Genomic DNA, 16934 nt, shown 5'->3' on the forward strand with positions numbered 1-16934 from the left:
CTAAATTTTAAGCTTGCTCAAACACAAATGTTCCCCTTGCTTCATGCATGTGCAGCAGGTAGGACAGTGACGTGGCACGAGGCACTGAGAGATGCTTTAACATGTACTATTAAGAGCGGCCATACAGATCCTCATTCAGCGAGCAGTTAAAAAACTATTCTCACAGCCATGCTGGGTCCAAGAAAATTAAGACAGAAAATACCGAGCAAAGCGACAGACTGTCAAGCCTTTTTATTATTATTTATTGTTGTTATTGTTATTCACACTTAGACAACTTAATTACATAAAGTGATTTAGATGAAGAGCTGTATCAATATCATAAGGTTCACATACTTAGGTGGAAAAGGTGTACACAACACAGTGAAACATTCTGTAGATGCAGTGAAGTAGGACCGTTGATAGAAGGGATTATTTCCGAGAGCCTATGTACAAATAAATATAACTTTCATACTATGTACAAACTTATACTCACAGAGAATACAATGATTCAGAGATAAGAGAATTTCATATAGTGAGTAATGATCCATACACACAAACACAAGAGAAAAACCGGAATTTTCTGGGGCTTGCTTGGACCAGCTTCCGTGGTAACAGAAATTTTTTTGTGTTTGAAAGGGGTACGATGGGGGACGTCAGGATTTTGTCACAATAAGTTGAAAATGTGAGATGGAAAAGTATGAAAACTACAAATTGAAACAATCAAGCTAAAAAATCTGTATTACAAAAATAGCATCTGATTGTCAGTTATAGCATGCTACGGTTACTTTCACATGACAACACAGAGGCCTGATCTTGCCATCTCTAATGACAGAAGTAATTCCCACTCACGGGAATCAATTCCCCAGAGTCAGGACTGCAAAATTAGGACTGTGTAACAGAGATCTTGGTAATGGAAATGAACACAAAACCAAACAAATTCCCTTTGACATCGCCTAATTTTGACAGGGGGTTAAAAGAAGTGTTTGACTTGTGATTTGACCTTAAAATAATTACCTTTTTGTTGTTGTTGTTGTTAAGATAAGGAATAACCTGGATTATACGCACTTTCTAAAGTAAGGGGGCCTTCCTTTACAGTGGTCTTGGTGGGACAAGGTGTGGGAGTAACAGGAGGATTTAATTGCGTCCTTGGGCCTGACTCTGCGAGCATTGTATTCCTTCTTCTGCGGTGGTGAACAAGGATGGCAGGACTGAGCTCCTGCTGCAAAGGCAGTGTGCAGCGTTTTGTACAGTCTCACAGGGAATCTCAAGAGTATGAGCAAACTCCCTCTGACTTACTCACAGCTCCACTAAGGCAAAACCAGATCCTGCTTTACTGTACATTTGTTTGATGGTATTTTACATCATACCCTAAACAAAGATGTGAAATGGATTCTTCACTTTAAAATTAATTATCCCCTTGTTTAGAAACCCAAAGCTAGTCTTCTGGGCTTTTATGGCTTCTCTTTGCATTAAGACAACTATGTGACATAAAATAAAAGTAAAAAAAAAAAAAAGTAGTAAAGTGCAAGATCTTTAAAAACGCATACAAATTTCATTGTTTAGATTGGTTTTGTGTTTGATGAGGGGTGAATTTGCAATTAATCTACATGAATGTAAAGTTCACTTACCATTTTCTACTTACATCATTTCTTACTCAGTCTTGTCCTTGGCCACTTATGGCTCATTTGGGAATGAGTGCCCAGCTGCACATCTCTTCTGTACGTGCTCTAAGTGGTTACATGGCTTCTAGCTGGGGCTGACTCATCTGGCTGATCAGGAGCAAGGGCTCAGGTGACTACATGGCTTCTGGAGAAGAGATGGCTTATGTCCAGCCAGGCTGGCTCACGGGCAAGGAGAAAGTGTGAGCTGCCTGCACACATCCAGATGGACAAGTCCTGAGATGCCGTACACTGACAATTAGCAACACACAGCGGGTCCACATTGTCTGGGCTATGGGACTGTGATCCATGTATGACTTCTGTATCCGATGGTGCAATAACTTCTGGCTGGAAGGTAATCTACCCAGCCTCAAAAGAAATGACTAATATCTCAATAATGATATTGCCATGAATAGCAAGAGATCCAAGAAGAAACAATCTTAACATCGCCCAGGATGAGTAAAGCCCATATCTGATGGACTCTGCTCCATGCCTCTCAGTGCAAACTATCCCATTTGCAAATCTGGAAATCACCTTCTGCTGATGTATCTTCTGCTACAATTTGATGCAAGAACTGCATCAAACTTTTCAGGAAAATAAGGATAACCTGCTCAAAGCAACTAACCGTGCCTCCTTCTCAGTTAGTCATGTCATTGTTATTTAGAAGAGGTAAAATGGTTTCCGAGAATACTAGGGAATGACTTTTTTTTCTCCTTTAATACAGCTCCCAGGACAAATCAGTGTGTTGTGGGACTGCATTTATGAAATACAAGATCCTAGAATAAAAACCTGTCTCCTGTCCAAGTATCTGGCAGAAATCGTCTGGATTTCAATGGGCTGGTTGTTGGAGAAGGGATTATTTCTTTGTTATAAGTTAAATAAACCCATTCGATACAGACTCATATCTGATTCAGAACATAAGCTACATGGATCCCAAGATGCTGTCTCAAGGAATTACTACTAAGAGGAGAATCATTAAAAAAAAAATGTATTTCTGTTCTTTCTCAAAATATGTAAAGAAATAAAAGACAACCAGAGAAATAATCCCTTAAAAAACGCCCAAAAGGTACAAACATTTCTAAGCATCTATTTCTTAAAGTACTTGGATTAACCACACATTTAATCTACCTCTTTATGGACCTTCATATCCACACACAATGGTACCATGAGTGACAGTTACCATAAACTACTTCAGAGTAGCATATATGGAAATTACACGGCAGGTTCATTGCCAGTACAAACATCAAATGACAGTTAGATAAGTTTCTTTGTCACTCACTGTGCTTCATGTTTCATGAGGATTACTCAGACACCAACATCTACAGAATAAATAGGCATAGGCATACAGGCACAGAGAGCCTGCCTGCACTACACAAAAGCACTACCTCTCAGTAAAACAGACAACTAAAAAAATGCCCAGGCATTTGCTGAAAGATTTTTCCATGCCTATATGTAGCTCTTGAAGAGATGATCTTCAGGTCACGCTTCTTACTACACTTCTATAGTATCTACTTTACTGGCTCTACAGCAACATCTTCTGCAAATGGAAGCTGGCTTTTTTTTTTCTTCTTCTTCTTTTTCTGCATGTGTGTGTAAAACAGCACATTCTCACAGGACTTTAACGGTATTTTGCGTTCTCTTCTTTAATTCCAATGAAGTCAGTGCTAAAAATGCACACAACAGGTTATACTCTGATTCGTGACCTTACTCGAATGTTACTGGAAATCCCTTCCAAAAATAATGTCCAACACCAGCTCTGCTCAGCTGTGGTGATGCCATGCAGAGTTGGCTACTCAACCTGAAGCCTTATTGTGTACTCTAACCTCACTGTGCTGCCAACCTGGGGCTGGCCACAAAACACTAAGCAATAACAAGATTTTTATTTGAATGCCGCTTCTGGTATCGGTAATACTTCTATGCCTCGAGAGATTAGGCAGACATCAGCTGAATAAATAAGCTCAGGCATACGAGCACGTGATCATCAGACTTCCACGCGGAGTAATGCAATGCAGGATTCAGGCAATCCGAGGGACCAGTTCCCTAATGAAGTCATTCAGACCCTTTTCTGATTGAAAATCGCTATTTGATTTCTAGGTGTACAGTGCTGGGAAATGTTCACATGTCCAAGAGTGAAACGGTTATGGACAGTGGGAAACACCTTCTGCTGGGAAAACAGTGATTTCTGAGAGAAAAGGGTGAAGTTAAACTACGACAATTCATCCCTTGGTAAATCTGCTCTCACTGTGGAACAGGGGTGTCCTAGCAACTGGCGTACTCTGGGCATACAGTGACTGCTGCAGTAGCTCTCGGCTTCCTGTTCAGCTCCTTCCTTCACAGCTTTCAAATTCCTCCTGTATGGAAAGAGGGGTCTCCATTCGCCGTCTCTTTATGCTACCAGAACAGCTACTGCCTTATAACCAAAGAGCACACAGTTATCCTGCAAGTTTGTTCCAGCAATTATACAAGTGGCTTTCAGAGCCAGCCTCTCCTAGAAGCACCGCAGACCTGAAATCCCCCCTATCTCAGGAGCTGAGCTGCCACAGCAGCAGTTATCCTGCTGCTTGAATAACGACCCACCCAGCAGATGCAAGGCAGTGGGAGCTGTGAGCTGTCTCCTTCCCGAGGGGAAGAAAATTACTTCTAATACCTTCCAAGATAAATGTGTTGATAGGGGCAGGCAGACAAAGACAGCATCCTCCAGGAAAGAAATGAGTCGGTTATTTTAACAGCGTATGAATGCCATTGTAGAGCAGCAGCCTTAGCCCTGCACACACAGTTATACCTCCAGTCTGTAATCACGCCATCTTTGGAATGATATGCTTGCAGTGCACAGGGCTTTCAACCCTTTACTCCTTACTCCCTGCCTGCCCTCAGTGGGGCAGCACTGTATTGTTGCTGCCTGAGCTCTGCAGAGCACACCAGTGTGCTCTTACAGCTCCCAGTTGGGGTTTTTCCTTTTCATTAGAGGGATTACACTGCGTGTATGTGCAGCAGAGAAAACAAACAAACTAACAAAACAAACAGACAAAAAAACCAGAGTAATACACTGAACAGAGATCAGACTCTTGGCATTCCTTGGTTTCTTGGCCTAAAATGTAAACCAGTGAATCTGAGTATTCTGTATATTGTAAGTGGCCATATACACTGCACAGACCCATCTCAATCCTGCACATGCTCTCGTAGGTCACACTGCCTTACTCTGCTCAGCTGGGAATGAATCGCCTGGGTCACACCAAAAGCTGCCTTGAGCACCGTCATCAGAAACAGGAAGCATTTGGTGGTTCTCCCAGGGCAGGCTATACTGCAGAGTCAGCTTTGTTTCTTGGGACACCGGCTTCATTTGAGCTCAGAATTTGGGTCACGGATTTTCTTTTGCAGAACTGCTTTTCTTTTCAGCAGAGGGCACTGTAGGTATGTCTGTACCTATCTTCCCCTTGTGTACGCACATACACAGAAATAAATGTTAAGAGGTCCGTAGCACTACAGTTAATACAGGTGAGGATTCTGGAGCAACACAGGATCTTAAATGCAACCACAGTTTTTTTGCTCCTAATGAGAGAAAAGCTTGCACCAAAGTGCACTAAGAAGCAAAAGATACTGCAAGTGTATGCTAAAGATCCAATGCTGCTTCTGAATGCAATTCTTTAACTAGGACTTAATACCTTAGAATAAGACATGAGGAACAGACATTGCAACTCCTAGTTTTCTTGCTTTTGCTCAGTAGCATTTCACTTTTTTTTTTTCATAATATCTCACAATATTAATATTTCAGTTGTTTTTAATGTGTATTTCTTACTGTTTTCTCTACCATTGTTTTCTCTCAAGTCCTTATTCTTTAGCCAGCTACTGTTATATACAAACACATGTAGCAGGAATACAGTAACGACAAAGGGATGAGTGAAAAGCAAACAGCAAGGGACACAGGCAGGAAAGCATGATGACAGCATCAGAAAAACAGACGAGACAGAATGTGCTGAGCCTTCTGTTACACAGCTGTGAGCATTACAATGCCATTGTGAGCACAATACGAATACAGAACAATGCTGAAACAGGTCACAGATATATACTGAAATTTCATGAACTCTAACTGCAAAGAAAGACTTGAAGAAGCAAACACTGAGTATCTGAAATAATTTCTTAACACCTGTTCCAGTTCTCCCATTTTTTTTAATCATCCAGGAAACATGAACACTGCACTGCTTTCTCTCTCCTTTTTGTTATTATGACTACGTTTTTTGTTCTAGCTTTGGACATCCTCCTCCTCCTCCTCTCAGGATTTCAGTAAAAGAATATTGCATTTTCACTCCTTCCCAGGCTTCTTTGGACATTCACACTTCCAGCAATAGTGAAGAATTTTCACATAGGTTTCCTGCAGTTCCACTACATTTAAACTATTTTTCCACACCTAGTATAAAGATTTATATGAGCAAAATGAACTGCCTCAGCTCTGTACAGCAGCTGAGTACTTCTTCCAATAATGACTATCCGTAGCTGTGAAGGTCTTTACACTTCAAGTAATGGAGAAAGATAGCTCGTAAAGTATATATCCACTTCAGCAATTAGGCTACCATTTTACAACTATCTCTATTTTCTGTATGAAATACGTAAGCAAATTAGCCTTTTACTTCTGGCATCAAAAGGCAAACTCATCATGGTAACAGCATCTGAAAGCCATTGGTACTGTTGGTAGTATTGCTGCGTTAGAAAAAAATGCTGTGTTCACATATCAGTTGTATCATCTCTTTGCATGCTGCACTGGTATTAGAGAAAACAGCAAATCCCCAGACAGAAATCCCCAGACAGGCCTCGCCTGTGAATAGAGTGAAAATCTGCATCAGTCACATATTGGTCAGCCAACACAGTCCCTTCAGTGCTAGCACTGGGGTTTCAGCAGTCTGAAGAGCTTTGCAAGATGTAATTATTCATCGTTGACTTCCTGCTGATGGCCTTTGTAGTCCCGTGATGCAGAGGACCAAACCACTGGTAACTCCCTGGCTCTGCTGAAATCACAAAATGTGAGTCCACCTCAACGAAGAGACGTGCAAGATTTCCCTCCCTGTGACTCATGCACTCAGCAAACGCTTTCCACTCAGCAGCATCAGGAGATCATCAGATAAATCCCATACCATGGTGTGTGGGAGGCGGTGCCTCCCCAAAGTCAGTATTAGCATTCCCCTTTAGAAGATTATAGCTTAAAGAAATGAGTACTCTGTATATCTGTGTGTACTATGACAGAGAAAAAGAAGTCTGTGGATGTGTACCGTAGGCATTGGAGAAAGAGCAGCTTTCACCCTCTCAGTGCGTGTGCAGCATCCCCAGTGCTGAGTGGCGAGGTTGTTCTGCAGCCAGCGAAGAACACCTCAGCACAGCTGGCCTCAGCTCCATGTGCAAGCGCACTGCTCTGCAGCAATCAGTCTTTACTCCGAGTTCCTCTCTTTCTATCACTTTCTTTCTTTCTCTCTTTTAAAACTGAAGGGTAGGACATTTACAATTTTTTTCCATGGTGGCTTTTTTTTTCTTTTTTTTTCTGTTTTTTTTCTTTTTTTTTTCCCTTTTTTTTTTTTTACCATTTCATTTCATTTCGATATATATATATATACTGAATAAATAAACATCTATAACTTTTTTTTTTTTCCTCAAGAATCAGCACTTTCCACTAGATGGAGACAGGACACTGGATCACTTTGTCCTCCAGGAGGACGCTGACAATCAGGAACACGAAATAAAGCCCAAACATGAGAAAGCCCAGGAATTTGTTCATCCTCCACTTGCAGAAAGCGATGGAGAGGATGACAAAGAGCAGCATGATGAAGAGGAGGACGATTGCACAGAACAGACCATTGCTGCTGACAGTCACCGGGGAGAAGTTGTTAATCACAGCATACAGGAGCCACGGGAGAGGAAGGCTGTTAAAAAGAAAAAAAAAAGAAAAAAAAATAGAGAAATTGGAAACACAGCAGAAATCTAGAAAAAGGAAATAGGAAGTTTCTGGAGGCACTTCAAAATGCAACCAGAAGCTTCATGTATAAAATGAGGCACGGAATCTAATGTGTGCATAAATCTGATCTATCAACATGCTTGTGGTAGCATGGGATTCAGGCTCCCCACTGGCCTTCCACCATGACATTGGTGGATGGTATTTCCCCAGCTGGCAGAAATCATTGGACATCTGCCTGTGAGCAGGGAGACTCTTTTGTTTGTTCCAGGACTTCATACCATCTGCACAAGAACCTACTTCCAGTGCCTTTCCAAGAGCTCACTAGCAGAAGGGTGCCTCACCTGGTGTGTCCTCCCCATAAAGAACCAGCACTCCACAAGGCATTACCCCCAAAGTTCAGCCCTTCAGACTCATGATCCACATGTACTATAAAACCTGTGGAAAAATGTGAACTTCAACTGAACCTTAGCTTAATTTCTATTTCTGTGTTTACTGTCATTACATTTCTCATCTCTGATGCCAGAGAGTGAGGCAACATCCCTCAGGAAGATGTCAAGCTGAAATAAATATTTAAGCCCCCGATCAGAGCTTAGCAGGCTTAGAATGCATGAAGAGAGCTGTCAGAAGCTCACAACATTCAAGCTTTGAATAAGCAGCTCACGAGAGAATAATTCACTACGGCCTCAGTGCTAACTAAACCGAACTGCAGCTACACAGTGCCATTTCAGTTGTTCAGATGCTAAGTCTAGCAGACTGTGCTACAGGACAACAGCATTTCTGCTGCTAGGAAGACTAAAAATATATTACAGAAATGAAGTATTGCCAAAGAGAAAAGTTCTGCCATGCACCTTACACGCTCTAGACTGAAAAACTCCACAAAGCATTAAGTTTTCAAAAGTATTGTGGGTCTGTTGCTAGAAGAATTTATTTCAAACCCTTCCTGCTTCTGGATTAATAGAAAAAAAAGATGGCCCATTTTTTTATGCAGTGTCCAAAGGTACTGCATTAGCTAAGAAATAGAGTAAAAAAGCTGTTTCCTTAAACTTTGGGATCCCACTTGGTATCAGTGCAGCTGCTGGTGTATTTTCAGCAGCTCGCACTATGACCTGTTCTACATCTGTACTGTTCTTCTGACTAGGAAGAAGCCTGCTCTTCTGCAAGAAACAGCCAAAGATAGAAAAACAGAGCATGAACATGATTCTCAGTACCTCTACCTAAGCTGAAGATGGGAAGGAATAAAGACAGTTCTGTTTTTACATCTCATGCACAGTTTTGAAACATCGAGGCATAGATTACAACATGGGATGGACCAGGTCTAACTTGATCTCAGTGGGTCAAGTAGGACCTTGAATCCCAACTATATGCCTCACATCCCTTCCCATGGGCTGCTGTGAAGCAGTAAAGTGTAACCAGAGCATTTCCACAGAATTCTACATTGCTTCACATTGTTAGAGGTACACAAAAGCACCTTTGTGTTAAAGAGATTTTTTGCAATTGTTTGTAATTTGGAATTTGTCAGGTATATAAAAAAATCACATCAACAACAGCTTATGAGAGTTACACAAGGCACTGATGTCTGTCTATTTGTTTTTAACAAGGCACTGAATACTGCAGAGGCAATGAATTATTTGTTGATCAGTGGTTATAAAGAAAGCCCCAGTGCAAGTTCAGTGCATAGTAACTCAAGAGAATGACCTGACAAAAGCATAACAAGCTTCAAAAATTCCTTCTTGGAACAAAGCCTTTGGATTTCTTAAAGTATATTTCACTTGCCTGGGCAGTTCTGCAGTGAGTGAAAGAGTCAATGAGGCAACAAGCCTGTAGAAAGTCCATCATTCCAATGTCTACAGACTTCTGAACACTTAAAATTTTAACATCCATTGCCTATTTTCATCACTTTCCTTTTTGAACATCAATAGCAGAAAACTGTTGTAGGTAATGCCTTCACAAATCTAAAGCAACAATGCTAAGAACAAAAAAAATTTTTAGACACGGCTTTCTTCCTATAGGACTTACCCCACTGTGATGTCAAATATGTTGCTTCCGACAGAACTGGATACAGCCATGTCCCCCAGACCTTTGCGTGCTACAATAACACTGGTAATAAGGTCAGGAATGGATGTGCCAGCAGCTAAAATAGTCAAGCCCATGATTTCTTCACTAATACCAATGGTTTCTCCAACCTGAAAAGGTTTGAGCAAAAACAGAAAAAAAAAAAAAACATGAGTTGCAGTCCTGTGATGGAGAAATGCTTTCTGCTGTAAAGCTGCTTAATAGGGAATATTATCCTTGAGCTTCCTGACTGTCTGGGAGAATACAGTCAGGACTGGAGAATTACTGTTTTCACAGAAAATCAGTAGGCATTGACAAGCAGCTGCTGATGGCTCAGATGTTACCAGAGTGATCAAATCCTGTGGTCCGGACAACCACAGCTTTCTCAACTATTTTCCATTTACTGAGTACAGATTTACTCCATCCACTGTTGCAGCTCCTGAAATAGAGGGTTTCTCAGCATGAGAGACACGATGGACTCTGATTCTAAATGGCTTCTCACAGTGCAGAACACAATGCAGGGCTTGTATTTTGTACCAGCATCACCCCCTTACCTGATGTGCCCACCAGACCATCAAGTAAGAAAAGAATGCAATCCAACTGATTGAGCCAAAAAATGTGATAGGAAAAAATTTTCTTGACCTCTGCAAAAGAAACAAAGACAAACAGTGAACACCTATGTTGAAGGCTGTTCTGCTGAATTCTTATTTATTCTCTAAGTGACCTCTTATTTCTTCTGATCACCTGTTCTGACTATCTACTCTGATCATCATTGCATCATCAGGATAAAAGGAAAGAACGCTAGGAAACTGATTAGGAAACACACACCGTATGTTTACCTGTGCCTCATTCTTGTATCAGCTTCTGTTGTAAAGTAGTCTATGACAAGATTCATCTCTGAACAGCAGCATTCATAACAATTGGCAGGTTTTCTGTTGTCTATTTCTATCACATGCTGTTACACTGCAATTTGCTAGCGTTGAGCTGAATGGAGACTTAGAATCTAAATTTATTAGTAACTTCATGCCTATTGGGAAAGGATGCTTTCAGATTTACAAGTATGCATACATTTCATTCACCTACTAACAGTTTTCTGCAACATCACTCACAGTCACTGTAACACATGTTGTCATATGGCACAGTTAGAAAAATACATATCCAAAATTTATTAGGGTATTAACATTTCCTGGGAAAACAGCCCATTTTTTTTTTTTTTTCAGTTAGAACAGAAGATACATTAAGGATACATTTGCAGCACTTAGCTTTCTAGAGAAGTCTGTCCTAAAAAATTATAAAACGCTCCCCCTGAGGCCCCTCATCGAATTCCAAAATCTGTGTCACACCAGAGAAACCTCATTTTTATCTTCTGTTTCCTCTACTAATATTAAGCTTTGAATAAATAGTATAGCTGCAGCCAACTAATAGATTATATTCAGATTAATGACTTATTTTTTGTTCTTTCCAGTCTTTTGCATCATCCATTTCCCAATGGTTTGTTGATTTATGTAACAGAAAGTGGTAACTACTATAAGAAGTAAACATGACGGCAGTTAAGCAGCAGATTATCACTGTATAAATCAAATTACTGTTTAACATGAAATTTATACTGTGACTGAACGCTACTAATCTTGAATGGAACCAATTCTTTATGGGCATTCACCAGCTGAAGAAAGATCTTCACTGCAGAAGACTTCCGACGTGCTGTTAGCAGAGTCCTACAGATTTTCCTCAACAACTAGTGGGACTGCCAGGCGAGGTCATTTATACCAACCTGACCACCTGTTTGAGCTGCTTCTAGACCTTATGCAACCTCCTCCTGTTAAGTTCTCGTTCTACTTCTTGCTGTGCATATGGGCCTCTGTGGAAGTGCACCTTGCCTGCAGCCCTCCGCACTGCGGGATGTTCCCCTGCAGCACCACCAGGCCCTGCTGGATCCTACGGGCTCTTCCTGTCTGCTCTGGGAACGGACAGGACTGAAAAATTTTCCATCAACACAACTTCTGCAAGGAAAATGCGCTGTGAATCTTTGGCAGCTCAACTCTCTCAAACTGTGACAAAGCAGCGGATGCAATACGCAATACACACCCACCGACAAAGGACAACTAAGAGATCTAGATCAGATTTACTGCAAGTGCACTTATGGATTCTACAGTAGAACACTCCCTCCCTCCCTCCCTGCACTCACTCCTCCTCATAAAGCTAAATGTCCTCCTGAAAAGTGGGTTGCAAACACTGACTGGCATATCCAACACAATCCCATAATTGAATATTCACAGCAACACACGTTAATGACGAAATTTAACAGTGCTCCCCAAAAACATGCAGAAATACGCAGACAAGAAACTGAACTTCAGCTAGAGTAAGAAAATCATTCCTGCAAACTGTTTCAAATGAATTTTGTTTAAATACAGGGATAAGTAACCACAACAGCACCTGAAAACTTATCTTAATGTACATTTCACTATTGTCACAAACACCATTTCTAATCCAAATAAATTTGGTTGACCTGCTTCTTAACTCTCTATGGAGCAAACAGAGTGACTTCTTTGAAACAGAATTCTGAACTGCTATTAATTTAGAAAATCTGGCAATGAACTAAATTCCATGTTAAAACTTATTCAGAAATCATATGCCCTTTTGATTCTAAAATCAAATTTTTTAATGCACTGGGGGACTAAGGACCTTTGTCTGAGAAGGAACACGTACTCAAAGGAAAAAGAGGATGGCTGATAAGCAGTAGTCCGACGCCAGAGAGAGAAGAATCAAGTCCAGAACGGACAAATAAATCTAAATAACATTTTGATTTTTTAAACTTAAAGGCTGGTAGATCTTTTTACAGCACTGCTAGCAGTCGAATCTTTCAACATGCAACATTTTTTTTATCTTTCACGTAAAAACTGGGATTTTTTTGCAGTGTATGTGGTGAATGTGGTATGTGGTAACCTCCTTGCAGCTGGTCACAAAATCTGAACAAGAGTACGTCATAGCAGAGGAAACTCAGTGATCAATATACAGCACTCCAGAAATAGGCACACACACTGGCTTACGCAAATCCAATACAGCAATAGCTGTACTGGCCAGTAATAGCTGTCAGCCTAATCAGAGTATGGGATTATACATACCAAGCTCTCGCAAAATAACTGGGCATTGCAAGAATCACATATCTGCGTAACGTAGAAAACTGCATGGCTAAAGATTATCAGCCACTAACTTTGCAGCCTGTGTACTCCCAGACTCAATCTTCCCCCAGTAAAATTAACTGATGGGCAGCTGTTCAAGATTATGAGTATTTTGATAGACCTAACAGTTTCACTACCTACTTTAAAAAGAGGGGTGTTAAAACTCAAAAGGGACAAAATTTGAAACCTGTGCATACACAAAGTAATGAAATCAAGGATGGATGCCATAAATGCTGCTACACAATTTGCATATAGATGAAGTTTTTCAAAAGGAGAAATAAGAGTGACATCTTTTTTCTTTTTTCTATGAGAGATTTTTCTTCCAGAGCAAAGTAACAATAATGCCTGTTTTGTAACTATTGACAGTATTCTTTTGAGACACATCTCTTTGTAGCTCCCTACCTCTTTATAATGTACAGAGCTGCTAATTCCAAGTATTTTCCTAAAAGAATTAGTCAGAGAAAATAGAGAGGAACACTTTTGTCCACTTTTTTCTGGTAGCTGTTGTGATGGTTGCCTTACAAAGAGAGAGAAACCTGCTTATTACCAATTGGTTTTGTTGTGGTCATGGTAACAGACAAAGGAGAAAAGCCATGGCTGATTCAGTTTGTATGCTATTTTCTTTTAACAAAAGAGAAAGAACTTTGTAGCTTTGCTGTAAATTGGTTGGTTTGGTACTTTTCCTGTCTATTAGTAACCTAGGGGACATTTTTCTTGTTAAGTTTCTGTATTGAATTCATGTTAGTCTCTGAAAAACAGGTCCTGAAAACAAGTAGCAGGAATGATGAAAATAAGCTAAAAAGTGAAGATTTTTCTTCTAAGAGTTTGATCCTAAAAGACAGTGAGTCCTTAGTAATTTGCAAAGTATCTGTCCTCATTTTAGACAACATTATTACCGATATCTTTACTTTAACCTGAATGAACCATGTGTTTGTCTCATGCATAAATATATCTGTATTGCAAGCTTTGATTTTCCTTCCATACTTGACAGTGCTTAAATCTGATTATTCAGAACCTGTTCCTGTAACTGGATCTGTGAAGGAACATCTTGTCCTTGTCCCCTTGGTAACACTGCATCTCTGTGTGGCAACAAGAGTTCATGTAAGTTCTTAGCTGGTGATGGGAATTTGCAGAGATACAGTGAACCACATGGGTCAAGTGACAAGAGAACTGGACTACTGATAGATACTTTTCTGGCCAGTTACAGAATCACAGAATCATAGAATGGCTTGGGTTGGAAGGGACCTCAAGGATCCCACGGGCAGGGCCACCAACTTCCAGATCTGGTACTAGATCAGGTTGCCCAGGGTCCCATCCAACCTCGTCTTGAATACCTCCAGAGATGGGGCATCCACAGCCTCTCTGGGCAGCCTGTTCCAGCACCTCACCATTCTCTCTGTAAAGAATTTCCCCCCGACATCCAATCTAAATCTTCACTGCTTGAGCTTAAAACCATTCCCCATTGTCCTATCACTATCTACCTGTGTAAAAAGTTGATTCCCCTCCTGTTTATAATCCTCTTTTAAATACTGGAAGGCTGCAATAAGGTCTCCTCACAGCCTTCTCTTCTCTAGGCTGAACAAACCGAGCTCCCTCATCCTGTCTTTATAGAGGAGGTGCTCCAGACCTCTGATCATCTTCATGGCCCTCCTCTGGACCCTCTCCAACAGCTCCACATCTTTCTTCTACTGGGGGCCCCAGACCTGGACACAGTACTCAGATGGGTCCTCATGAGGACAGAGTAGAGAGGGACAATCAGCTCCCTGTCCCTGCTGTCCACTCCTCTTCCAATGCAGACCAGGATACCATTGGTCTTCCGAGCTGCAAGAGCACACTGCTGGCTCATGAAGGGGTAGATAGCTCAGTATGGATATAACAAATGAGATGGTGTTCAATATCTGCCACTGGACCAGTATGTCACCTTGTTCATGACATCGTCCCTTCAATGTTTCAATACTCCTAACTGTACAGGGAGGACAGTCACATTTACAATCTTCAGAGAGTCACTGGGAAGATGTGTTATTAGTACATGAGAAAGATTTGATTTCTTTTTAAAACACCTGAATCACACAACCAAACAGTTCCTCAGAGGCACACCTACTTCTGCCAGTAACATTGTTGGTGTTACAGTGAGGCTTTTCGTGTATGCTTGTATTATGTGAACAGATAAGATCAAGGCACTGCACGTACATTTAAGCAGGTCAGCTGTGGAGTTAGTTGAACTATTACATAATCCTCTCTAGGTATACATAAATCTGCACATCTGCACGACAGAGTGTAACAGGGCAGTGAGGATTTTATAGACTTCATAACCGGAGTTCTTGGTAAATGAAACAATTTTGCTGGAGCTTCTGGGTCTTAAGGAGAGAAGTACAGCTTGGTCTAATACTGGTCAATGCAATCAATCCTTCTCCACCAAGTGGAGATAAAATATATTGTAGAAAAGAAATTCTACGAGGAAAGAAGAAGTCATTTTTGAAAAGTGGACACCCACAGAGGATGTCAGAGGCTCCATATGGTCTCTCAAAGCAGGGTTTAGCAGACTAGTGCTCATTTTGTTCAACCACATGCTAATCTGAGTATCCTGATGCAGAATTGGGATTTCTGGCTAAAATTACCTCTCTTGCAAATTGAGCCCCTGACAGTAGGCCTACCTACAAAATCTATTTAAGTACTGTTTTAGTGTTTTAACTTTTGCCCCACAGGTTTCATGGAAACTTGTTTTCTGATGCACATGCTGAGCTGTGAAATTGTGTTTTCTTTTTGTTAGGAAGGGAAGAGAGGGGATGGCACGCAGGCATATGTGAGAATATTTTAGAGACAAACACTCTAATGAAGCGTCCTTTAAAAGTCAGACAGCTGGGCACAGAGAGTTTATGCAACCATCTGGTTAATTCTTTGACAGTAATGTTCAAAGAAAGCAGCATGTCTTACCAACGCAGCCTGTTACCTCTTCTGCTATTATAACACGTAATTACAATCTGCATTTGTCTTGCTTCTGTATAAGCCTGCACCTTTTATTGCATTAATTTTTAAAATGTTGTTGCTCATTGACATAGCTGGCATATAAACTGTACTTACTTTTTATGTTACAGGAGGTTATTTTGCAGAATGTCAGCATGCCCGCTCTGCTGTGAGCAATATGAGTGTAAATATTCATATACATTACACACAAGTTGCACTCAAGTTTGTAAGATATTCGCCTTCCAAAACCATTGTTGTAATAACTATTCTCATTTGTACTGTATAGAATAATGGATAAGTCTCCATGTTCAAAGGGAAGAAACAAAATTCATATAAAAGGTGGGCATAAAGAAAGAAACAATCTAGAAATTCATGTGGTATGTTTTTCTGCATAACCAAACAAAAGGACTTTACCAGAGCTTGTTTGAAAACTTGAAGAAAATAAAGCTTGAAGATTGGAAGGGAAAATGTCAGTTTGTATCCTTTGAGAAGCCTTTATCTAAAAACAAATCAGAGGTCCTCTTTCAGCTTTTTTCTTGTACTGAATTGAAGTATTCGAGTGTGTGGGATGGGAAATATGATAAGGAAGAAAAAAGAATTCAGGGTGCTTATTTATAAACCTACATGCTGTGTATCATTCTCTTGCAGCACTTTATAATCTATTGTTGATCCACAAAGGAAGGGAGATTAAATCACTACAAAAAGACTTCTCCATTTTTTTTTTTTTCCTTTTCTTCTACTTTCTATGAGTCTAGGTATTATATGGATAGGTGAATGTAGAAGTGGTAAGACTTGTCAGTTTCTCATTTTAAGTCTATTTCTACTAGGAAGCAGTATCACATGACTTCAAGTCAGGTTGGGGTTTTTAAAAAACTAAAAAGTGTTTTAAACATGGAAAGACTTTGGATCTTGCTCTAGATAGAAAATTAAAAGATGAGTAGAACAGAGAGCTCTAGCAGAACGTACACTTAGGAGAAATGCATATTATTATATGGGAACTAAAGAGAAAATCTAAAATCTTTCCAGTCTCACTCATTAGGGCACTGAAGATGGGCAGAATTCCTCAGCACTGATGTAATCTTCAGCAGAGATCTAGAAACGCATATGTGAAGGCCCCAAAGAAAGTTTTAGAGCTTTCATTCTTTTTCATAAAATATTAATGAA

The 16934-nt window shown here is 40.4% G+C and overlaps 1 protein-coding gene across 15 annotated transcripts in view; it reads right to left on the minus strand.

Annotated features, from left to right (window-relative positions):
• Nucleotides 1-216: 216 nt before the first annotated feature.
• SLC24A2 (solute carrier family 24 member 2) overlaps nt 217-16934 on the minus strand; it is a 110368-nt gene continuing 93650 nt past the window's right edge. For all 15 annotated transcript variants that reach the window (XM_046905289.1, XM_040655480.2, XM_040655478.2 and 12 more), the window contains 3 exons: nt 10182-10271; nt 9592-9758; nt 217-7543 (listed from right to left, as the gene is read on the minus strand). In XM_046905289.1, the coding sequence (XP_046761245.1) occupies nt 7294-7543; nt 9592-9758; nt 10182-10271 (507 nt within the window). In that variant the 3' untranslated portion in view covers nt 217-7293. The remainder of the gene's footprint in view (nt 7544-9591; nt 9759-10181; nt 10272-16934) is intronic.

This window comes from Gallus gallus, chromosome Z (assembly GCF_016699485.2).
Source record: "Gallus gallus isolate bGalGal1 chromosome Z, bGalGal1.mat.broiler.GRCg7b, whole genome shotgun sequence".
NCBI lineage: Eukaryota > Metazoa > Chordata > Aves > Galliformes > Phasianidae > Gallus > Gallus gallus.